The 20,500-nt window shown below is 70.2% G+C and overlaps 1 protein-coding gene across 1 annotated transcript in view; it reads left to right on the top strand.

Moving 5' to 3' along the window:
* LOC140387105 (glutamate receptor ionotropic, kainate 5-like) overlaps positions 1-20,500 on the top strand; it is a 409,927-nt gene that overhangs the window by 327,823 nt on the left and 61,604 nt on the right. Inside the window, exon 7 of the mRNA XM_072470114.1 lies at positions 8,191-8,295. Coding sequence (XP_072326215.1) covers positions 8,191-8,295 — 105 coding nt within the window. The remainder of the gene's footprint in view (positions 1-8,190; positions 8,296-20,500) is intronic.

Below are 20,500 nucleotides of genomic sequence, written 5' to 3'. Positions count from 1 at the left end.
GTCTCCCCTCCCCCTGTCTCCCCTCCCCCTGTCTCCCCTCCCCCTGTCTCCCCTCCCCCTGTCTCCCCTCCCCTGTCTCCTCTTCTCCTGTCTCCTCTCCCCCTGTCTCCTCTCCCCCTGACTCCACTCCCCCTGACTCCTCTCCCCCGTCTCCTCTCTCCCTGTCTCCTCTCCCCCGTCTCCTCTCCCCCAGTCTCCTCCTCTCCCCGTCTCCTCCTCTCCCCCTGTCTCCTCTCCCCCTGTCTCCTCTCCCCCGGTCTCCTCTCCCCTTGTCTCCTCCCTCCCCCTGTCTCCTCTGTCCCTGTCTCCCTGCCCCCTCTCTCCCTGTCACCTCTCCCCTTGTCTCCTCTCCGCCTGTCTCCTCTCCGCCTGTCTCCTCTCCCCCTGTCTCCTCTCCCCCTGTCTCCTCCTCTCCCCCGTCTCTCTCTCTCCCTGTTTCCTCTCTCGCCCTGTCTCCTCTTCCCCTGTCTCCCCTTCTCCCCCTGTCTCCTCTCCCCTGTCTCCTCTCCCCCTGTCTCCTCCTCTCCCCCTGTCTCCTCCTCTCCCCCTGTCTCCTCTCCCTCTGTCACCTCTTCCCCTGTCTCCTCTCCCCCTGTCTCCTCTCCCCCTGTCTCCTCTCCCCCGGTCTCCTCTCCCCCTGTCTCCTCTCCCCCTGTCTCCTCTCCCCCTGTCTCCTCTCCCCCTGTCTCCTCTCCCCCGTCTCCTCTCCCCCTGTCTCCTTTCCCCCTGTCTCCTCTCCCACTGTCTCCTCTCTCCCTGTCCCCTCTCCCCCTGTCACCTCTCCCCTGTCTCCTCTCCCCTGTCTCCTCTCCCCCTCTCCCCTCTTCCCTTGTCTCCTCTCTCCCTGTCTCCTCCTCTCCCCCGTCTCTCTCTCTCCCTGTTCCACTCTCCCCCTGCGTCCTCTCCCTCTGTCTCCTCTCCCCCTGTCTCCTCTCCCACTGTCTCCTCTCCCCCGGTCTCCTCTCCCCCTCTCTCCCTGTCCCCTCTCCCCCTGTCACCTCTCCCCCTGTCACCTCTCCCCTTGTCACCTCTCCCCCTGTCTCCTCTCCCCCTGTCTCCTCTCTCCCCCTGTCTCCTCTCTCCCCCTGTCTCCTCTCTCCCCCTGCCTCCTCTCCTCTGTCTCCTCTCTCCCTGTCTCTTCCTCTCTCCCTGTCTCCTCCTCTCCCCCGTCTCTCTCTCTCTCTCTCTCCCTGTTCCACTCTCCCCCTGTGTCCTCTCCCCCTGTCTCCTCTCCCCCTGTCTCCTCTCCCCTGTCCCCTCTCTCCCCCTGTCTCTACTCCCCCTGTCTCCTCTCCTCTGTCTCCTCTCCCCAGTCTCCTCTCTCCCTGTCTCCTCCTCTTCCCCCGTCTCTCTCTCTCTCTCTCTCCGTTTCCTCTCTGTCCCTGTTTCCTCTCTCGCCCTGTCTCCTCTCCTCCTGTCTCCTCTCCCCCGTCTCCTCTTTCCCTGTCTCCTCCTCTCCCCCTGTCTCCTCCTCTCCCCCTGTCTCCTCCTCTCCCCCTGTCTCCTCCTCTCCCCCTGTCTCCTCCTCTCCCCCTGTTTCCTCCCCTCCCCCTGTCTTCCGTCCCCTGGTCTCCTCTCCCCCTGTCTCCTCTCCCCCTGTCTCCTCCACCCCTGTCTCCTCTCCCCCTTTCTCCTCCTCTCCCCCGTCTCCTCCCCTCCCCCTGTCTCCTCCCCTCCCCCTGTCTCCTCTCCCCCTGTCTCCTCTCCCCCTGTCTCCTCTCCCCCTGTCTCCTCTCCCCCTGTCTCCTCTCCCCCTGTCTCCTCTCCCCCCGTCTCCCCTCCCCCCGTCTCCTCTCCCCCCATCTCCTCTCCCCCCGTCTCCTCTCCCCCCGTCTCCTCTCCCCCCGTCTCCTCTCCCCCCGTCTCCTCTCCCCCGGTCTCCCCTCCCCCGGTCTCCTCTCCCCCTGTATCCTCTCCCCCTGTCTCCCCTCCCCCCGTCTCCTCTCCCCATGTCTCCTCTCCTCCTGTCTCCTCCTCTCCCCCTGTCTCCTCCTCTCCCCCTGTCTCCTCCTCTCCCCCTGTCTCCTCCTCTCCCCCCGTCTCCTCTCCCCCCGTCTCCTCTCCCCCGGTCTCCCCTCCCCCTGTCTCCTCTCCCCCTGTCTCCCCTCCCCCTGTCTCCTCTCCCCCTGTCTCCTCCTCTCCCCCTGTCTCCTCCTCTCCCCCTGTCTCCTCCCCTCCCCTGTCTCCTCACCCCCGTCTCCTCTCCCCCGTCTCCTCTCCGCCTGTCTCCTCTCCCCCTGCCTCCTCCTCTCCCCTATCTCCTCCCCTCCCCCTGTCTCCTCCCCTCCCCCTGTCTCCTCTCCCCCTGTCTCCTCTCTCCCCTGTCTCCTCTCCCCCTATCTCCTCTCCCCCGTCTCCTCTCCCCCTGTCTCCTCTCCCCCTGCGTCCTCTCCCCCGTCTCCTCTCCCCTATCTCCTCCTCTCCCCCTGTCTCCTCTCCCCCTGTCTCCTCTCCCCCTGTCTCCTCTCCCCCTGTCTCCTCTCCCCCTGTCTCCTCTCCCCCTGTCTCCTCTCCCCCTGTCTCCTCTCCCCCTGTCTCCACCTCTCCCCCTGTCCCCTCTCCCCCTGTCTCCTCTCCCCCTGTCTCTTCCTCTCCCCCTGTCTCCTGTCCCCCTGTCTCCTCCTCTCCCCCTGTCTCCTCCCCTCCCCCTGTCTCCTCTCCCCGTCTCCTCTCTCCCTGTCTCCTCCCCTCCCCCTGTCTCCTCTCCCCCTGTCTCCTCTCCTCCTGTCTCCTCCCCTTCCCCTGTCTCCTCTCCCCTGTCTCGTCTCCCCCTGTCTCCTCTCCCCCTGTCTCCTCTCCCCCTGTCTCCTCCTCTCCCCCTGTCTCCTCTCCTCCTGTCCCCTCTCCCCCTGTCTCCTCTCCCCCTGTCTCCTCTCCCCCTGTCTCCTCCCCTCCCCCTGTCTCCCCTCCCCCTGTCTCCCCTCCCCCTGTCTCCTCTCCTCCTGTCTCCTCTCACCCTGTCTCCTCTCCCCCTGTCTCCTCTCCTCCTGTCTCCTCTCCCCCTGTCTCCTCTCCCCCTGACTCCGCTCCCCCTGACTCCTCTCCCCTGTCTCCTCTCTCCCTGTCTCCTCTCCCCCGTCTCCTCTCCCCCAGTCTCCTCCTCTCCCCCTGTCTCCTCTCTCCCTGTCTCCTCTCCCCCTGTATCCTCTCCCCCGTCTCCTCTCCCCTTGTCTCCTCCCTCCCCCTGTCTCCTCTGTCCCTGTCTCCCTGCCCCCTCTCTCCCTGTCACCTCTCCCCTGGTCTCCTCTACCCCTGTCTCCTCCTCTCCCCCGTCGCTCTCTCTCCCTGTTTCCTCTCTCACCCTGTCTGCTCTTCCCCTGTCTCCCCCTCTCCCCCTGTCTCCTCTCCCCTGTCTCCTCTCCCCCTGTCTCCTCCTCTCCCCCTGTCTCCTCCTCTCTCCCTGTCACCTCTCCCCCTGTCACCTCTTCCCCTGCCTCCTCTCCCCCTGTCACCTCTTCCCCTGTCTCCTCTCCCCCTGTCTCCTCTCCCCCTGTCTCCTCTCCCCCTGTCTCCTCTCCCCCTGTCTCCTCTCCCCCTGTCTCCTCTCCCCCTGTCTCCTTTCCCCCTGTCTCCTTTCCCCCTGTCTCCTCTCCCACTGTCGCCTCTCTCCCTGTCCCCTCTCCCCCTGTCACCTCTCCCCCTGTCACCTCTCCCCTGTCTCCTCTCCCCTGTCTCCTCTCCCCCTCTCCCCTCTTCCCTTGTCTCCTCTCTCCCTGTCTCCTCCTCTCCCCCGTCTCTCTCTCTCCCTGTTCCACTCTCCCCCTGTGTCCTCTCCCTCTGTCTCCTCTCCCCCTGTCACCTCTCCCACTGTCTCCTCTCCCCCGGTCTCCTCTCCCCCTCTCTCCCTGTCCCCTCTCCCCCTGTCACCTCTCCCCCTGTCACCTCTCCCCCTGTTTCCTCTCTCCCCCTGTCTCCTCTCCTCTGTCTCCTCTCTCCCTGTCTCTTCCTCTCTCCCTGTCTCCTCCTCTCCCCCGTCTCTCTCTCTCTCTCTCCCTGTTCCACTCTCCCCCTGTGTCCTCTCCCTCTGTCTCCTCTCCCCCTGTCTCCTCTCCCCCTGTCTCCTCTCCCCCTGTCCCCTCTCTCCCCCTGTCCCCTCTCTCCCCCTGTCCCCTCTCTCCCCCTGTCTCCTCTCAACCTGTCTCCTCTCCTCTGTCTCCTCTCCCCAGTCTCCTCTCTCCCTGTCTCCTCCTCTTCCCCCGTCTCTCTCTCTCTCTCCGTTTCCTCTCTCTCCCTGTTTCCTCTCTCGCCCTGTCTCCTCTCCTCCTGTCTCCTCTCCCCCGTCTCCTCTTTCCCTGTCTCCTCTTCCCCTGTCTCCCCCTCTTCCCCTGTCTCCTCCTCTCCCCCTGTCTCCTCCTCTCCCCCTGTTTCCTCCCCTCCCCCTATCTTCCGTCCCCTGGTCTACTCTCCCCCTGTCTCCTCTCCCCCTTTCTCCTCTCCCCTATCTCCTCTCTCCCTGTCTCCTCCTCTCCCCCGTCTCTCTCTCTCCCTGTTTCCACTCTCCCCTTGTCTCCTCTCTCCCTGTCTCTTCTCTCCCCCTGTCATCTCTCTCCCTGTCTCCTCTCCCCCTGTCTCCACTCCCCCGTCTCCCCTACCCCTGCCTCGTCCCCTCCCCCTGTCTCCTCCTCTCTCCCAGTCTCCTCCTCTCTCCCAGTCTCCTCCTCTCTCCCAGTCTCCTCCTCTCTCCCTGTCTCCTCCTCTCTCCCTGTCTCCTCCTCTCTGTCTGACTCTCTCGCTACCTCTGTGTCTGACTCCTTCTCCCTGTCTGTCTACCATCTCTCTCTCTCCCTCCCTGTCCCCATCTGTCTCCCTGTGTCTGTCTCCCTGTGTCCCTCCCTGTGTCCCTCCCTGTGTCCCTCCCTGTGACTGTCTCTGTGACTGTCGCTGTGTCTGTCACTGTGACTCTCCCTGTGTCTGTCTCTGTGACTGTCTCTGTGACTGTCTCTGTGTCTCTCCCTGTGACTGTCTCTGTGTCTATCTCTGTGTCTCTCCCTGTGTCTCTCCCTGTGACTGTCTCTCTCCCTGTGACTGTCTCTCTCCCTGTGACTGTCTCTCTCCCTGTGACTGTATCTGTGACTGCCTCTGTGTCTGTCTCTGTGTCTCTCCCTGTGACTGCCTGTGTCTCTCCCTGTGACTGTCTCTGTGACTGTGTCTGTGACTGTCTCTGTGTCTCTCCTTGTGACTGTCTCTGTGTCTCTCCCTGTGTCTCTCCCTGCGTCTCTCCCAGTGACTGTCTCTGTGACTGTCTCTGTGTCACTCCCTGAGACTGTCTCTCTGTCTCTCCGTGTGACTGTCTCTGTGACTGTCTCTGTGTCACTCCCTGTGACTGTCTCTCTGTCTCTCCCTGTGACTTTCTCTATGACTGTCTCTGTGTCTCTCCCTGTGACTGTCCCTGTGACTTTCTCTGTGTCTCTACCTGTGACTGTCTCCGTGTCTCTCCCTGTGACTGTCTCTGTGACGTTCTCTGTGTCTCTCCCTGTGACTGTCTCTCCCTGTGACTGTCTCTGTGCATGTCTCTGTGTCTCACCCTGTGACTGTCTCTGTGTCTCTCCCTGTGACTGTCTCTGTGTCTCTCCCTGTTTCTCTCTGTGTCTGTCCCTGTGTCTTTCCCTGTGACTGTCTCTGCGACTGTCTCTGAGTCTCTCCCTGTGACTGTCTCTGTGACTGTCTCTGCGTCTCTCCCTGTGACTTTCTCTATGACTGTCTCTGTGTCTCTCCCTGTGACTGTCTCTGTGACTTTCTCTGTGTCTCTCCCTGTGACTGTCTCTGTGTCTCTCCCTGTGACTGTCTCTGTGACTTTCTCTGTGTCTCTCCCTGTGACTGTCTCTGTGACTGTCTCTGAGTCTCTCCCTGTGACTGTCTCTGTGACTGTCTCTGCGTCTCTCCCTGTGACTGACTCTGTGACTTTCTCTGTGTCTCTCCCTGTGACTGTCTCTGTGCATGTCTCTGTGTCTCACCCTGTGACTGTCTCTGTGTCTCTCCCTGTGACTGTCTCTGTATCTCTCTCTGTGACTGCCTCTGTGTCTCTCCCTGTGTCTCTCCCTCAGACTGTCTCTGTTACTGTCTGTGTCTCTCCCTGTGACTGTCTCTGTGTCTCTCCCTGTGACTGTCTCGGTGACTGTCTCTGAGACTGTCTCTGTGACTATCTCTGTATCTCTCCCTGTGACTGTCTCTATGTCTCTTCCTTTGACTGTCTCTGTGACTGTCTCTGTGACTGTCTCTGCGACTGTCTCTGTGGCTCTCCCTGTGACTGTCTCTGTGTCTCTCCCTGTGACTGTCTCGGTGACTGTCTCTGGGTCTCTCCCTGTGACTGTCCCTGTGTCTCTCCCTGTGACTGCCTCTGTGACTGTCTCTGTATCTCTCCCTGTGACTGTCTCTGTGTCTCTCCCTGTGACTGTCTCTGTGTCTCTCCCTGTGCCTCTCCCTGTGACTGTCTCTGTGCCTCTCCCTGTGACTGTCTCTGTGTCTCTCCCTGTGACTGTCTCTGTGTCTCTCCCTGTGACTGCCTCTGTGACTGTCTCTGTATCTCTCCCTGTGACTGTCACTGTGACTGTCTCTGTGTCTCTCCCTGTGACTGTCTCTGTGTCTCTCCCTGTGACTGTCTCTGTGCCTCTCCCTGTGACTGTCTCTGTGTCTCTCCCTGTGACTGTCTCTGTGTCTCTCCCTGTGTCTCTCTCTGTGACTGTCTCTGTGTCTCTCCCTGTGACAGTCCTGTGACTGTCTCTGAGTCTCTCCCTGTGACTGTCTCTGTGTCTCTCCCTGTGACTGTCTCTGTGTCTCACCCTGTGTCTGTCTTTGTGTCTCGCTCTGTGTCTGTCTTTGTGTCTATCCCTGTGTCTCTCCCTGTGACTGTCTCTGTGTCTCTCCCTGTGACTGTCTCTGTGACTGCCTCTGTGTCTCTCCCTGTGACTCTCTCTGTGTCTGTCTCTGTGACTCTCTCTGTGTCTCTCCCTGTGACTGCCTCTGTGACTGTCTCTGTATCTCTCCCTGTGACTGCCTCTGTGACTGTCTCTGTGTCTCTCCCTGTGACTGTCTCTGTGACTGTCTCTGTGTCTGTCTCTGTGTCTGTCTCTGTGTCTCGCTCTGTGACTCTCCCTGTGCTGTCTCTGTGTCTCGCTCTGTGACTGTCTTTGTGTCTATCCCTCTGTCTCTTCCTGTGACTGTCTCTGTGTCTCGCTCTGTGACTCTCCCTGTGTCTGTCTCTGTGTCTCGCTCTGTGACTCTCCCTGTGCTGTCTCTGTGTCTCGCTCTGTGACTGTCTTTGTGTCTATCCCTCTGTCTCTTCCTGTGACTGTCTCTGTGTCTCGCTCTGTGACTCTCCCTGTGTCTGTCTCTGTGTCTCGCTCTGTGACTCTCCCTGTGTCTGTCTCTGTGACTCTCTCTGTGTCTGTCTCTGTGACTCTCCCTGTGACTGTCTCTGTGACTGTCTCTGTGTCTCTCCTGTGACTGTCTTTGTGTCTCTCCCTGTGTCTCTCCCTGTGACTGTCTGTGTCTCTCCCTGTGACTGTCTCTGTGTCTCACCCTGTGACTGTCTCTGTGACTCTCTCTGTGTCTCGCTCTGTGACTCTCCCTGTGTCTGTCTCTGTGACTGTCTCTGTGACTCTCCCTGTGTCTCGCTCTGTGACTCTCCCTGTGTCTGTCTCTGTGTCTGTCTCTGTGACTCTCCCTGTGTCTGTCTCTGTGTCTCGCTCTGTGACTCTCCCTGTGTCTGTCTCTGTGACTCTCTCTGTGTCTGTCTCTGTGTCTCGCTCTGTGACTCTCCCTGTGCTGTCTCTGTGTCTCGCTCTGTGACTGTCTTTGTGTCTATCCCTCTGTCTCTTCCTGTGACTGTCTCTGTGTCTCGCTCTGTGACTCTCCCTGTGTCTGTCTCTGTGTCTGTCTCTGTGACTCTCCCTGTGTCTGTCTCTGTGACTCTCCCTGTGTCTGTCTCTGTGACTCTCCCTGTGTCTGTCTCTGTGACTCTCTCTGTGTCTGTCTCTGTGACTCTCCCTGTGTCTGTCTCTGTGACTCTCCATGTGTCTGTCTCTGTGACTCTCCCTGTGTCTGTCTCTGTGTCTGTCTCTGTGACTCTCCCTGTGTCTGTCTCTGTGACTCTCCCTGTGTCTGTCTCTGTGACTCTCCATGTGTCTGTCTCTGTGACTCTCCATGTGTCTGTCTCTGTGACTGTCTCTGTGTCTCTCACTCTCTGATTAGGTGGAATATGAAGGTCTAACAGGACGTGTGGAGTTCAACAGTAAAGGCCAGCGGATGAATTATACACTGCGGATCCTCGAACAGGGGAAGGATGGACATAAACAGGTAGGCCTGGGTGCGAGGAGGCGAGGGGGCGCTGGGGTGTGAGGGGGCGCTGGGGTGAGAGGAGATGCTGGGGTGTGAGGGGGCGCTGGGGTGTGAGGGGATCTGGGGTGTGAGGGGATCTGGGGTGTGAGGGGGGCGCTGGGATGTGAGGGGGCGCTGGGATGTGAGGGGGCGCTGGGGTGTGAGGGGGCTCTGGGGTGTGAGGGGGCGCTGGGGTGTGAGGGGGCGCTGGGGTGTGAGGGGACGCTGGGGTGCGAGGGGGCGCTGGGTGTGAGGAGACGCTGGGGTGCGAGGGGACGCTGGGGTGCGAGGGGGCGCTGGGGTGCGAGGGGGCGCTGGGGTGTGAGGGGGCACTGGGATGCGAGGGGACGCTGGGGTGCGAGGGGACGCTGGGATGCGAGGGGACGCTGGGATGCGAGGGGACGCTGGGATGCGAGGGGACGCTGGGGTGCGAGGGGACGCTGGGGTGCGAGGGGACGCTGGGGTGCGAGGGGACGCTGGGGTGCGAGGGGACGCTGGGGTGCGAGGGGACGCTGGGGTGCGAGGGGACGCTGGGGTGCGAGGGGACGCTGGGGTGCGAGGGGGCGCTGGGGTGCGAGGGGGCGCTGGGGTGTGAGGGGCTCTGGTGTGCGAGGGGACGCTTGGGTGTGAGGGGGCGCTGGGGTGTGAGGGACGCTGGGGTGTGAGGGGACGCTGGGGTGTGAGGGGACGCTGGGGTGTGAGGGGACGCTGGGGTGTGAGGGGACGCTGGGGTGCGAGGGACGCTGGGGTGCGAGGAGACGCTGGGGTGTGAGGAGACGCTGGGGGGCGCTGGGGCGTGAGGGGACGCTGGGGTGTGAGGGGACGCTGGGGTGCGAGGGGACGCTGGGGGACGCTGGGGTGCGAGGGGGCGCTGGGGTGCGAGGGGACGCTGGGGTGCGAGGGGACGCTGGGGTGCGAGGGGGCGCTGGGGTGTGAGGGGGCGCTGGGGTGTGAGGGGGTGCTGGGGTGTGAGGGGGAGCTGGGGTGTGAGGGGGAGCTGGGGTGTGAGGGGGAGCTGGGGTGTGAGGGGGCGCTGGGGTGTGAGGGGACGCTGGGGTGCGAGGGGACGCTGGGGTGCGAGGGGGCGCTGGGGTGTGAGGGGACGCTGGGGTGCGAGGGGACGCTGGGGTGTGACGGGGCGCTGGGGTGCGAGGGGACGCTGGGGTGCGAGGGGACGCTGGGGTGCGAGGGGACGCTGGGGTGCGAGGGGACGCTGGGTTGCGAGGGGACGCTGGGTGCGAGGGGACGCTGGGGTGCGAGGGGACGCTGGGGTGTGAGGGGGTGCGAGGGGGCGCTGGGGTGTGAGGGGACGCTGGGGTGTGAGGGGGCGCTGGGTTGTGAGGGGGTGCGAGGGACGCTGGGGTGCGAGGGGGCGCTGGGGTGCGAGGGGGCGCTGGGGTGCGAAGGGGGCGCTGGGGTGCGAGGGGCGCTGGGGTGTGAGGGGACGCTGGGGTGTGAGGGGACGCTGGGGTGCGAGGGGACGCTGGGGTGCGAGGGGACGCTGGGGTGCGAGGGGACGCTGGGGTGCGAGGGGGCGCTGGGGTGCGAGGGGGCGCTGGGGTGCGAGGGGACGCTGGGGTGCGAGGGGGCGCTGGGGTGCGAGGGGACGCTGGGGTGTGAGGGGGTGCGAGCGGGCGCTGGGGTGTGAGGGGACGCTGGGGTGTGAGGGGACGCTGGGGTGTGAGGGGACGCTGGGGTGCGAGGGGACGCTGGGGTGCGAGGGGACGCTGGGGTGCGAGGGGACGCTGGGGTGCGAGGGGACGCTGGGGTGCGAGGGGGCGCTGGGGTGTGAGGGGACGCTGGGGTGTGAGGGGACGCTGGGGTGCGAGGGGGCGCTGGGGTGTGAGGGGACGCTGGGGTGCGAGGGGGCGCTGGGGTGCGAGGGGACGCTGGGGTGTGACGGGGCGCTGGGGTGTGAAAGGGACGCTGGGGTGTGAGGGGACGCTGGGGTGCGAGGGGGCGCTGGGGTGCGAGGGGACGCTGGGGTGCGAGGGGGCGCTGGGGTGCGAGGGGACGCTGGGGTGTGACGGGGCGCTGGGGTGTGAGGGGGCGCTGGGGTGCGAGGGGATGCTGGGGTGCGAGGGGGCGCTGGGGTGCGAGGGGACGCTGGGGTGCGAGGGGACGCTGGGGTGCGAGGGGACGCTGGGGTGCGAGGGGACGCTGGGGTGCGAGGGTAATGCTGGGGTGCGAGGGGACGCTGGGGTGCGAGGGGGCGCCGGGTTGCGAGGGGGCACTGGGGTGCGAGGGTAATGCTGGGGTGCGAGGGGACGCTGGGGTGCGAGGGGACGCTGGGGTGCGAGGGGACGCTGGGGTGCGAGGGGACGCTGGGGTGCGAGGGGACGCTGGGGTGCGAGGGGACGCTGGGGTGCGAGGGGGCGCTGGGGTGTGAGGGGGCGCCGGGTTGCGAGGGGGCACTGGGGTGCGAGGGTAATGCTGGGGTGCGAGGGGACGCTGGGGTGCGAGGGGACGCTGGGGTGCGAGGGGACGCTGGGGTGCGAGGGGACGCTGGGGTGCGAGGGGACGCTGGGGTGCGAGGGGACGCTGGGGTGCGAGGGGACGCTGGGGTGCGAGGGGGCGCTGGGGTGCGAGGAGACGCTGGGGTGTGAAGGGGACGCTGGGGTGCGAGGGGCGCCGGGGTGCGAGGGGGCACTGGGGTGCGAGGGGGCACTGGGGTGCGAGGGTAATGCTGGGGTGCGAGGGGACGCTGGGGTGCGAGGGGACGCTGGGGTGCGAGGGGGGCGCCGGGTTGCGAGGGGGCACTGGGGTGCGAGGGTAATGCTTGGGTGCGAGGGGACGCTGGGGTGCGAGGAGACGCTGGGGTGCGAGGGGACGCTGGGGTGCGAGGGGACGCTGGGGTGTGAGGGGGCGCTGGGGTGTGAGGGGGCGCTGGGTTGTGAGGGGGTGCGAGGGGGCGCTGGGGTGTGAGGGGACGCTGGGGTGTGAGGGGGCGCTGGGGTGTGAGGGGGCGCTGGGGTGTGAGGGGACGCGGGGGTGTGAGGGGGCGCTGGGGTTCGAGGGGACGTTGGGGTGCGAGGGGGCGCTGGGGTGCGAGGGGACGCTGGGGTGCGAGGGGACGCTGGGGTGCGAGGGGACGCTGGGGTGCGAGGGGACGCTGGGTTGCGAGGGGACGCTGGGGTGCGAGGGGACGCTGGGGTGCGAGGGGACGCTGGGGTGCGAGGGGGCGCTGGGGTGCGAGGGGACGCTGGGGTGTGAGGGGGCGCTGGGTTGCGAGGGGACGCTGGGGTGCGAGGGGACGCTGGGGTGCGAGGGGACGCTGGGGTGTGAGGGGGTGCGAGGGGGCGCTGGGGTGAGAGAAGACGCTGGGGTGTGGGGGGGCGCTGGGGCGTGAGGGGGCGCTGGGATGTGTGGGAAGCTGGAGTGTGAGGGGACGCTGGGGTGTGAGGGGGCGCTGGGGTGTGAAGGGGTGCGAGGGACGCTGGGGTGTGGGGGGGCGCTGGGGCGTGAGGGGGCGCTGGTGTGTGAGGGGACGCTGGGATGTGTGGGAAGCTGGAGTGTGAGGGGACGCTGGGGTGTGAGGGGACGCTGGGGTGTGACGGGGCGCTGGGGTGTGACGGGGCGCTGGGGTGTGAGGGGGCGCTGGGGTGTGAGGGGGCGCTGGGGTGCGAGGGGGCGCTGGGGTGCGAGGGGACGCTGGGGTGCGAGGGGACGCTGGGGTGCGAGGGGACGCTGGGGTGCGAGGGGACGCTGGGGTGCGAGGGGACGCTGGGGTGCGAGGGGACGCTGGGGTGCGAGGGGACGCTGGGGTGCGAGGGGACGCTGGGGTGTGACGGGGCGCTGGGGTGTGAGGGGACGCTGGGGTGCGAGGGGACGCTGGGGTGCGAGGGGACGCTGGGATGCGAGGGGACGCTGGGGTGTGAGGGGACGCTGGGGTGCGAGGGGACGCTGGGGTGTGACGGGGCGCTGGGGTGTGAGGGGACGCTGGGGTGCGAGGGGACGCTGGGGTGTGACGGGGCGCTGGGGTGCGAGGGGACGCTGGGGTGCGAGGGGACGCTGGGGTGCGAGGGGACGCTGGGGTGCGAGGGGACGCTGGGTTGCGAGGGGACGCTGGGGTGCGAGGGGACGCTGGGGTGCGAGGGGACGCTGGGGTGTGAGGGGGTGCGAGGGGGCGCTGGGGTGTGAGGGGACGCTGGGGTGTGAGGGGGCGCTGGGTTGTGAGGGGGTGCGAGGGGACGCTGGGGTGCGAGGGGGCGCTGGGGTGCGAGGGGGCGCTGGGGTGCGAGGGGGCGCTGGGGTGCGAGGGGGCGCTGGGGTGTGAGGGGACGCTGGGGTGTGAGGGGGTGTGAGGGGGCGCTGGGGTTCGAGGGGACGTTGGGGTGTGAGGGGGCGCAGGGTTGTGAGGGGGTGCGAGGGGACGCTGGGGTGTGAGGGGGCGCTGGGGTGCGAGGGGATGCTGGGGTGCGAGGGGACGCTGGGGTGCGAGGGGACGCTGGGGTGCGAGGGGACGCTGGGGTGCGAGGGGACGCTGGGGTGCGAGGGGACGCTGGGGTGCGAGGGGACGCTGGGGTGCGAGGGGACGCTGGGGTACGAGGGGACGCTGGGGTGCGAGGGGGCGCTGGGGTGCGAGGGGGCGCTGGGGTGCGAGGGGGCGCTGGGGTGCGAGGGGGCGCTGGGGTGCGAGGGGGCGCTGGGGTGCGAGGGGGCGCTGGGGTGCGAGGGGGTGTGAGGAGACGCTGGGGTGTGAGGGGGCGCTGGGATGCGAGGGGGCGCTGGTGTGTGAGGGGGCGCTGGGGTGTGAGGGGGCGCTGGGATGCGAGCGGGCGCTGGGGTGTGAGGGGGCGCTGGGGTGTGAGGGGACGCTGGGATGCGAGCGGGCGCTGGGGTGCGAGGGGGCGCTGGGGTGCGAGGGGACGCTGGGGTGCGAGGGGGCGCTGGGGTGCGACGGGGCGCTGGGGTGCGAGGGGGCGCTGGGGTGCGAGGGGGCGCTGGGGTGCGAGGGGACGCTGGGGTGCGAGGGGGCGCTGGGGTGTGAGGGGGCGCTGGGGTGTGAGGGGACGCTGGGGTGTGAGGGGGCGCTGGGGTGTGAGGGGGCGCTGGGGTGCGACGGGGCGCTGGGGTGCGAGGGGGCGCTGGGGTGCGAGGGGGCGCTGGGGTGCGAGGGGACGCTGGGGTGCGAGGGGACGCTGGGGTGCGAGGGGACGCTGGGGTGCGAGGGGGCGCTGGGGTGCGAGGGGGCGCTGGGGTGCGAGGGGGCGCTGGGGTGAGATGGGGGCGCTGGGGTGCGAGGGGGCGCTGGGGTGCGAGGGGGCGCTGGGGTGCGAGGGGGCACTGGGGTGCGAGGGGGCGCTGGGGTGCGAGGAGACGCTGGGGTGTGAGGAGACGCTGGGGGGCGCTGGGGCGTGAGGGGACGCTGGGGTGTGAGGGGACGCTGGGGTGCGAGGGGACGCTGGGGGACGCTGGGGTGCGAGGGGGCGCTGGGGTGCGAGGGGACGCTGGGGTGCGAGGGGACGCTGGGGTGCGAGGGGGCGCTGGGGTGTGAGGGGGCGCTGGGGTGTGAGGGGGAGCTGGGGTGTGAGGGGGAGCTGGGGTGTGAGGGGGAGCTGGGGTGTGAGGGGGCGCTGGGGTGTGAGGGGACGCTGGGGTGCGAGGGGACGCTGGGGTGCGAGGGGGCGCTGGGGTGTGAGGGGACGCTGGGGTGCGAGGGGACGCTGGGGTGTGACGGGGCGCTGGGGTGCGAGGGGACGCTGGGGTGCGAGGGGACGCTGGGGTGCGAGGGGACGCTGGGGTGCGAGGGGACGCTGGGTTGCGAGGGGACGCTGGGGTGCGAGGGGACGCTGGGGTGCGAGGGGACGCTGGGGTGTGAGGGGGTGCGAGGGGGCGCTGGGGTGTGAGGGGACGCTGGGGTGTGAGGGGGCGCTGGGTTGTGAGGGGGTGCGAGGGGACGCTGGGGTGCGAGGGGGCGCTGGGGTGCGAGGGGGCGCTGGGGTGCGAGGGGGCGCTGGGGTGCGAGGGGGCGCTGGGGTGCGAGGGGGCGCTGGGGTGTGAGGGGACGCTGGGGTGTGAGGGGGTGTGAGGGGGCGCTGGGGTTCGAGGGGACGTTGGGGTGTGAGGGGGCGCTGGGTTGTGAGGGGGTGCGAGGGGACGCTGGGATGTGAGGGGGCGCTGGGGTGCGAGGGGGCGCTGGGGTGCGAGGGGATGCTGGGGTGCGAGGGGACGCTGGGGTGCGAGGGGACGCTGGGGTGCGAGGGGACGCTGGGGTGCGAGGGGACGCTGGGGTGCGAGGGGACGCTGGGGTGCGAGGGGACGCTGGGGTGCGAGGGGACGCTGGGGTGCGAGGGGACGCTGGGGTACGAGGGGACGCTGGGGTGCGAGGGGGCGCTGGGGTGCGAGGGGGCGCTGGGGTGCGAGGGGGCGCTGGGGTGCGAGGGGGCGCTGGGGTGCGAGGGGGCGCTGGGGTGCGAGGGGGCGCTGGGGTGCGAGGGGGCGCTGGGGTGCGAGGGGGTGTGAGGAGACGCTGGGGTGTGAGGGGGCGCTGGGATGCGAGGGGGCGCTGGTGTGTGAGGGGGCGCTGGGGTGTGAGGGGGCGCTGGGATGCGAGCGGGCGCTGGGGTGTGAGGGGGCGCTGGGGTGTGAGGGGACGCTGGGATGCGAGCGGGCGCTGGGGTGCGAGGGGGCGCTGGGGTGCGAGGGGACGCTGGGGTGCGAGGGGGCGCTGGGGTGCGACGGGGCGCTGGGGTGCGAGGGGGCGCTGGGGTGCGAGGGGGCGCTGGGGTGCGAGGGGACGCTGGGGTGCGAGGGGGCGCTGGGGTGTGAGGGGGCGCTGGGGTGTGAGGGGACGCTGGGGTGTGAGGGGGCGCTGGGGTGCGACGGGGCGCTGGGGTGCGAGGGGGCGCTGGGGTGCGAGGGGGCGCTGGGGTGTGAGGGGACGCTGGGGTGTGAGGGGACGCTGGGGTGCGAGGGGACGCTGGGGTGCGAGGGGACGCTGGGGTGCGAGGGGGCGCTGGGGTGCGAGGGGGCGCTGGGGTGCGAGGGGGGCGCTGGGGTGCGAGGGGGCGCTGGGGTGCGAGGGGGCGCTGGGGTGCGAGGGGGCGCTGGGGTGCGAGGGGGCTCTGGGGTGCGAGGAGACGCTGGGGTGTGAGGAGACGCTGGGGGGCGCTGGGGCGTGAGGGGACGCTGGGGTGTGAGGGGACGCTGGGGTGCGAGGGGACGCTGGGGGACGCTGGGGTGCGAGGGGGCGCTGGGGTGCGAGGGGACGCTGGGGTGCGAGGGGACGCTGGGGTGCGAGGGGGCGCTGGGGTGTGAGGGGGCGCTGGGGTGTGAGGGGGTGCTGGGGTGTGAGGGGGAGCTGGGGTGTGAGGGGGAGCTGGGGTGTGAGGGGGCGCTGGGGTGTGAGGGGACGCTGGGGTGCGAGGGGACGCTGGGGTGCGAGGGGGCGCTGGGGTGTGAGGGGGCGCTGGGGTGTGAGGGGGCGCTGGGGTGTGAGGGGGCGCTGGGGTGCGAGGGGACGCTGGGGTGTGAGGAGACGCTGGGGTGTGAGGGGACGCTGGGGTGCGAGGGGACGCTGGGGTGCGAGGGGGCGCTGGGGTGTGAGGGGACGCTGGGGTGCGAGGGGACGCTGGGGTGTGAGGGGGCGCTGGGGTGTGAGGGGGCGCTGGGGTGTGAGGGGGTGCTGGGGTGCGAGTGGGCGCTGGGGTGCGAGGGGACGCTGGGGTGCGAGGGGGCGCTGGGGTGCGAGGGGGCGCTGGGGTGTGAGGGGGCGCTGGGGGGCGAGGGGACACTGGGGCGTGAGGGGACGCTGGGGGACGCTGGGGTGCGAGGGGACGCTGCGGTGCGAGGGGACGCTGGGGTGCGAGGGGACGCTGGGGTGCGAGGGGGCGCTGGGGTGTGAGGGGGCGCTGGGGTGTGAGGGGACGCTGGGGTGTGAGGGGACACAGGGGTGTGAGGGGGTGTGAGGGGGCGCTGGGGTTCGAGGGGACGTTGGGGTGCGAGGGGACGCTGGGGTGCGAGGGGACGCTGGGGTGCGAGGGGACGCTGGGGTGCGAGGGGACGCTGGGGTGCGAGGGGGCGCTGGGGTGCGAGGGGGCGCTGGGGTGCGAGGGGACGCTGGGGTGCGAGGGGACGCTGGGGTGTGAAGGGGACGCTGGGGTGCGAGGGGACGCTGGGGTGCGAGGGGACGCTGGGGTGCGAGGGGACGCTGGGGTGCGAGGGGGCGCCAGGTTGCGAGGGGGCACTGGGGTGCGAGGGTAATGCTGGGGTGCGAGGGGACGCTGGGGTGCGAGGGGACGCTGGGGTGCGAGGGGGCGCCGGGTTGTGAGGGGGCACTGGGGTGCGAGGGTAATGCTGGGGTGTGAGGGGACGCTGGGGTGCGAGGGGATGCTGGGGTGCGAGGGGACGCTGGGGTGCGAGGGGACGCTGGGATGCGAGGGGACGCTGGGGTGCGAGGGGGCGCTGGGGTGCGAGGGGACGCTGGGGTGCGAGGGGGCGCTGGGGTGCGAGGGGACGCTGGGGTGTGAGGGGGTGCGAGCGGGCGCTGGGGTGTGAGGGGACGCTGGGGTGTGAGGGGACGCTGGGGTGCGAGGGGACGCTGGGGTGCGAGGGGACGCTGGGGTGCGAGGGGACGCTGGGGTGTGAGGGGACGCTGGGGTGCGAGGGGGCGCTGGGGTGTGAGGGGACGCTGGGGTGCGAGGGGGCGCTGGGGTGCGAGGGGACGCTGGGGTGTGACGGGGCGCTGGGGTGTGAAAGGGACGCTGGGGTGTGAGGGGACGCTGGGGTGCGAGGGGGCGCTGGGGTGCGAGGGGACGCTGGGGTGCGAGGGGGCGCTGGGGTGCGAGGGGACGCTGGGGTGTGACGGGGCGCTGGGGTGTGAGGGGGCGCTGGGGTGCGAGGGGACGCTGGGGTGCGAGGGGACGCTGGGATGCGAGGGGACGCTGGGGTGCGAGGGGACGCTGGGGTGCGAGGGTAATGCTGGGGTGCGAGGGGACGCTGGGGTGCGAGGGGGCGCCGGGGTTGCGAGGGGGCACTGGGGTGCGAGGGTAATGCTGGGGTGCGAGGGGACGCTGGGGTGCGAGGGGACGCTGGGGTGCGAGGGGACGCTGGGGTGCGAGGGGACGCTGGGGTGCGAGGGGACGCTGGGGGTGCGAGGGGACGCTGGGGTGCGAGGGGGCGCTGGGGTGTGAGGGGGCGCCGGGTTGCGAGGGGGCACTGGGGTGCGAGGGTAATGCTGGGGTGCGAGGGGACGCTGGGGTGCGAGGGGACGCTGGGGTGCGAGGGGACGCTGGGGTGCGAGGGGACGCTGGGGTGCGAGGGGGCGCTGGGGTGCGAGGAGACGCTGGGGTGTGAAGGGGACGCTGGGGTGCGAGGGGACGCTGGGGTGCGAGGGGCGCCGGGGTGCGAGGGGGCACTGGGGTGCGAGGGTAATGCTGGGGTGCGAGGGGACGCTGGGGTGCGAGGGGACGCTGGGGTGCGAGGGGGGCGCCGGGTTGCGAGGGGGCACTGGGGTGCGAGGGTAATGCTGGGGTGCGAGGGGATGCTGGGGGAGGAGCTGGGGTGCGAGGGGACGCTGGGGTGCGAGGGGACGCTGGGTGCGAGGGGACGCTGGGGTGTGAGGGGGCGCTGGGGTGTGAGGGGGCGCTGGGTTGTGAGGGGGGTGCGAGGGGGGCGCTGGGGTGTGAGGGGACGCTGGGGTGTGAGGGGACGCTGGGGTGTGAGGGGGGCGCTGGGGTGTGAGGGGGCGCTGGGGTGTGAGGGGACGCGGGGGTGTGAGGGGGCGCTGGGGTTCGAGGGGACGTTGGGGTGCGAGGGGGCGCTGGGGTGCGAGGGGACGCTGGGGTGCGAGGGGACGCTGGGGTGCGAGGGGACGCTGGGGTGCGAGGGGACGCTGGGGTGCGAGGGGACGCTGGGGTGCGAGGGGACGCTGGGGTGCGAGGGGGTGCGAGGGGGCGCTGGGGGTGTGAGGGGACGCTGGGGTGTGAGGGGGCGCTGGGTTGCGAGGGGACGCTGGGGTGCGAGGGGACGCTGGGGTGCGAGGGGACGCTGGGGTGTGAGGGGGTGCGAGGGGGCGCTGGGGTGAGAGAAGACGCTGGGGTGTGGGGGGGCGCTGGGGCGTGAGGGGGCGCTGGGATGTGTGGGAAGCTGGAGTGTGAGGGGACGCTGGGGTGCGAGGGGACGCTGGGGTGTGAGGGGGTGCGAGGGGGCGCTGGGGTGTGAGGGGACGCTGGGGTGTGAGGGGGCGCGAGGGGACGCTGGGGTGCGAGGGGGCGCTGGGGTGCGAGGGGGCGCTGGGGTGCGAGGGGGCGCTGGGGGTGCGAGGGGCGCTGGGGTGTGAGGGGACGCTGGGGTGTGAGGGGGTGTGAGGGGGCGCTGGGGTTCGAGGGGACGTTGGGGTGTGAGGGGGCGCTGGGTTGTGAGGGGGTGCGAGGGACGCTGGGGTGTGAGGGGGCGCTGGGGTGCGAGGGGATGCTGGGGTGCGAGGGGACGCTGGGGTGCGAGGGGACGCTGGGGTGCGAGGGGACGCTGGGGTGCGAGGGACGCTGGGTGCGAGGGGACGCTGGGGTGCGAGGGGACGCTGGGGTGCGAGGGGACGCTGGGGTGCGAGGGGACGCTGGGGTGCGAGGGGGCGCTGGGGTGCGAGGGGGCGCTGGGGTGCGAGGGGGCGCTGGGGTGCGAGGGGGCGCTGGGGTGCGAGGGGGCGCTGGGGTGCGAGGGGGGCGCTGGGGTGCGAGGGGGTGTGAGGAGACGCTGGGGTGTGAGGGGGCGCTGGGATGCGAGGGGGCGCTGGTGTGTGAGGGGGCGCTGGGGTGTGAGGGGGCGCTGGGGTGCGAGGGGGCGCTGGGGTGCGAGGGGGCGCTGGGGTGTGAGGGGACGCTGGGATGCGAGCGGGCGCTGGGGTGCGAGGGGGCGCTGGGGTGCGAGGGGACGCTGGGGTGCGAGGGGGCGCTGGGGTGCGACGGGGCGCTGGGGTGCGAGGGGGCGCTGGGGGTGCGAGGGGGCGCTGGGGTGCGAGGGGACGCTGGGGTGCGAGGGGGCGCTGGGGTGCGAGGGGGCACTGGGGTGTGAGGGGACGCTGGGGTGTGAGGGGGCGCTGGGGTGCGACGGGGGCGCTGGGGTGCGAGGGGGCGCTGGGGTGCGAGGGGGCGCTGGGGTGCGAGGGGACGCTGGGGTGTGAGGGGACGCTGGGGTGTGAGGGGACGCTGGGGTGCGAGGGGACGCTGGGGTGCGAGGGGGCGCTGGGGTGCGAGGGGGCGCTGGGGTGCGAGGGGGCGCTGGGGTGCGAGGGGGCGCTGGGGTGCGAGGGGGGCGCTGGGGTACGAGGGGGCACTGGGGTGCGAGGAGACGCTGGGGTGTGAGGAGACGCTGGGGGGCGCTGGGGCGTGAGGGGACGCTGGGGTGTGAGGGGACGCTGGGGTGTGAGGGGACGCTGGGGTGCGAGGGGACGCTGGGGGACGCTGGGGTGCGAGGGGGCGCTGGGGTGCGAGGGGACGCTGGGGTGCGAGGGGACGCTGGGGTGCGAGGGGGCGCTGGGGTGCGAGGGGGCGCTGGGGTGTGAGGGGGTGCTGGGGTGTGAGGGGGAGCTGGGGTGTGAGGGGGAGCTGGGGTGTGAGGGGGCGCTGGGGTGTGAGGGGGCGCTGGGGTGTGAGGGGACGCTGGGGTGCGAGGGGACGCTGGGGTGCGAGGGGGCGCTGGGGTGTGAGGGGGCGCTGGGGTGTGAGGGGGTGCTGGGGTGTGAGGGGGCGCTGGGGTGCGAGGGGACGCTGGGGTGTGAGGAGACGCTGGGGTGTGAGGGGACGCTGGGGTGCGAGGGGACGCTGGGGTGCGAGGGGGGCGCTGGGGTGTGAGGGGACGCTGGGGTGCGAGGGGACGCTGGGGTGTGAGGGGGCGCTGGGGTGTGAGGGGGCGCTGGGGTGTGAGGGGGTGCTGGGGTGCGAGTGTGCGCTGGGGTGCGAGGGGACGCTGGGGTGCGAGGGGGGCGCTGGGGTGCGAGGGGGCACTGGGGTGTGAGGGGGCGCTGGGGGGCGAGGGGACGCTGGGGCGTGAGGGGACGCTGGGGTGCGAGGGGACGCTGGGGTGTGAGGGGACGCTGGGGGACGCTGGGGTGCGAGGGGACGCTGCGGTGCGAGGGGACGCTGGGGTGCGAGGGGACGCTGGGGTGCGAGGGGGCGCTGGGGTGTGAGGGGGCGCTGGGGTGTGAGGGGACGCTGGGGTGTGAGGGGACACTGGGGTGTGAGGG

The sequence above is a fragment of the Scyliorhinus torazame genome, chromosome 12 (genome assembly GCF_047496885.1).
Source record: "Scyliorhinus torazame isolate Kashiwa2021f chromosome 12, sScyTor2.1, whole genome shotgun sequence".
NCBI lineage: Eukaryota > Metazoa > Chordata > Chondrichthyes > Carcharhiniformes > Scyliorhinidae > Scyliorhinus > Scyliorhinus torazame.
This window is presented reverse-complemented; position numbering and strand designations above follow the sequence as displayed.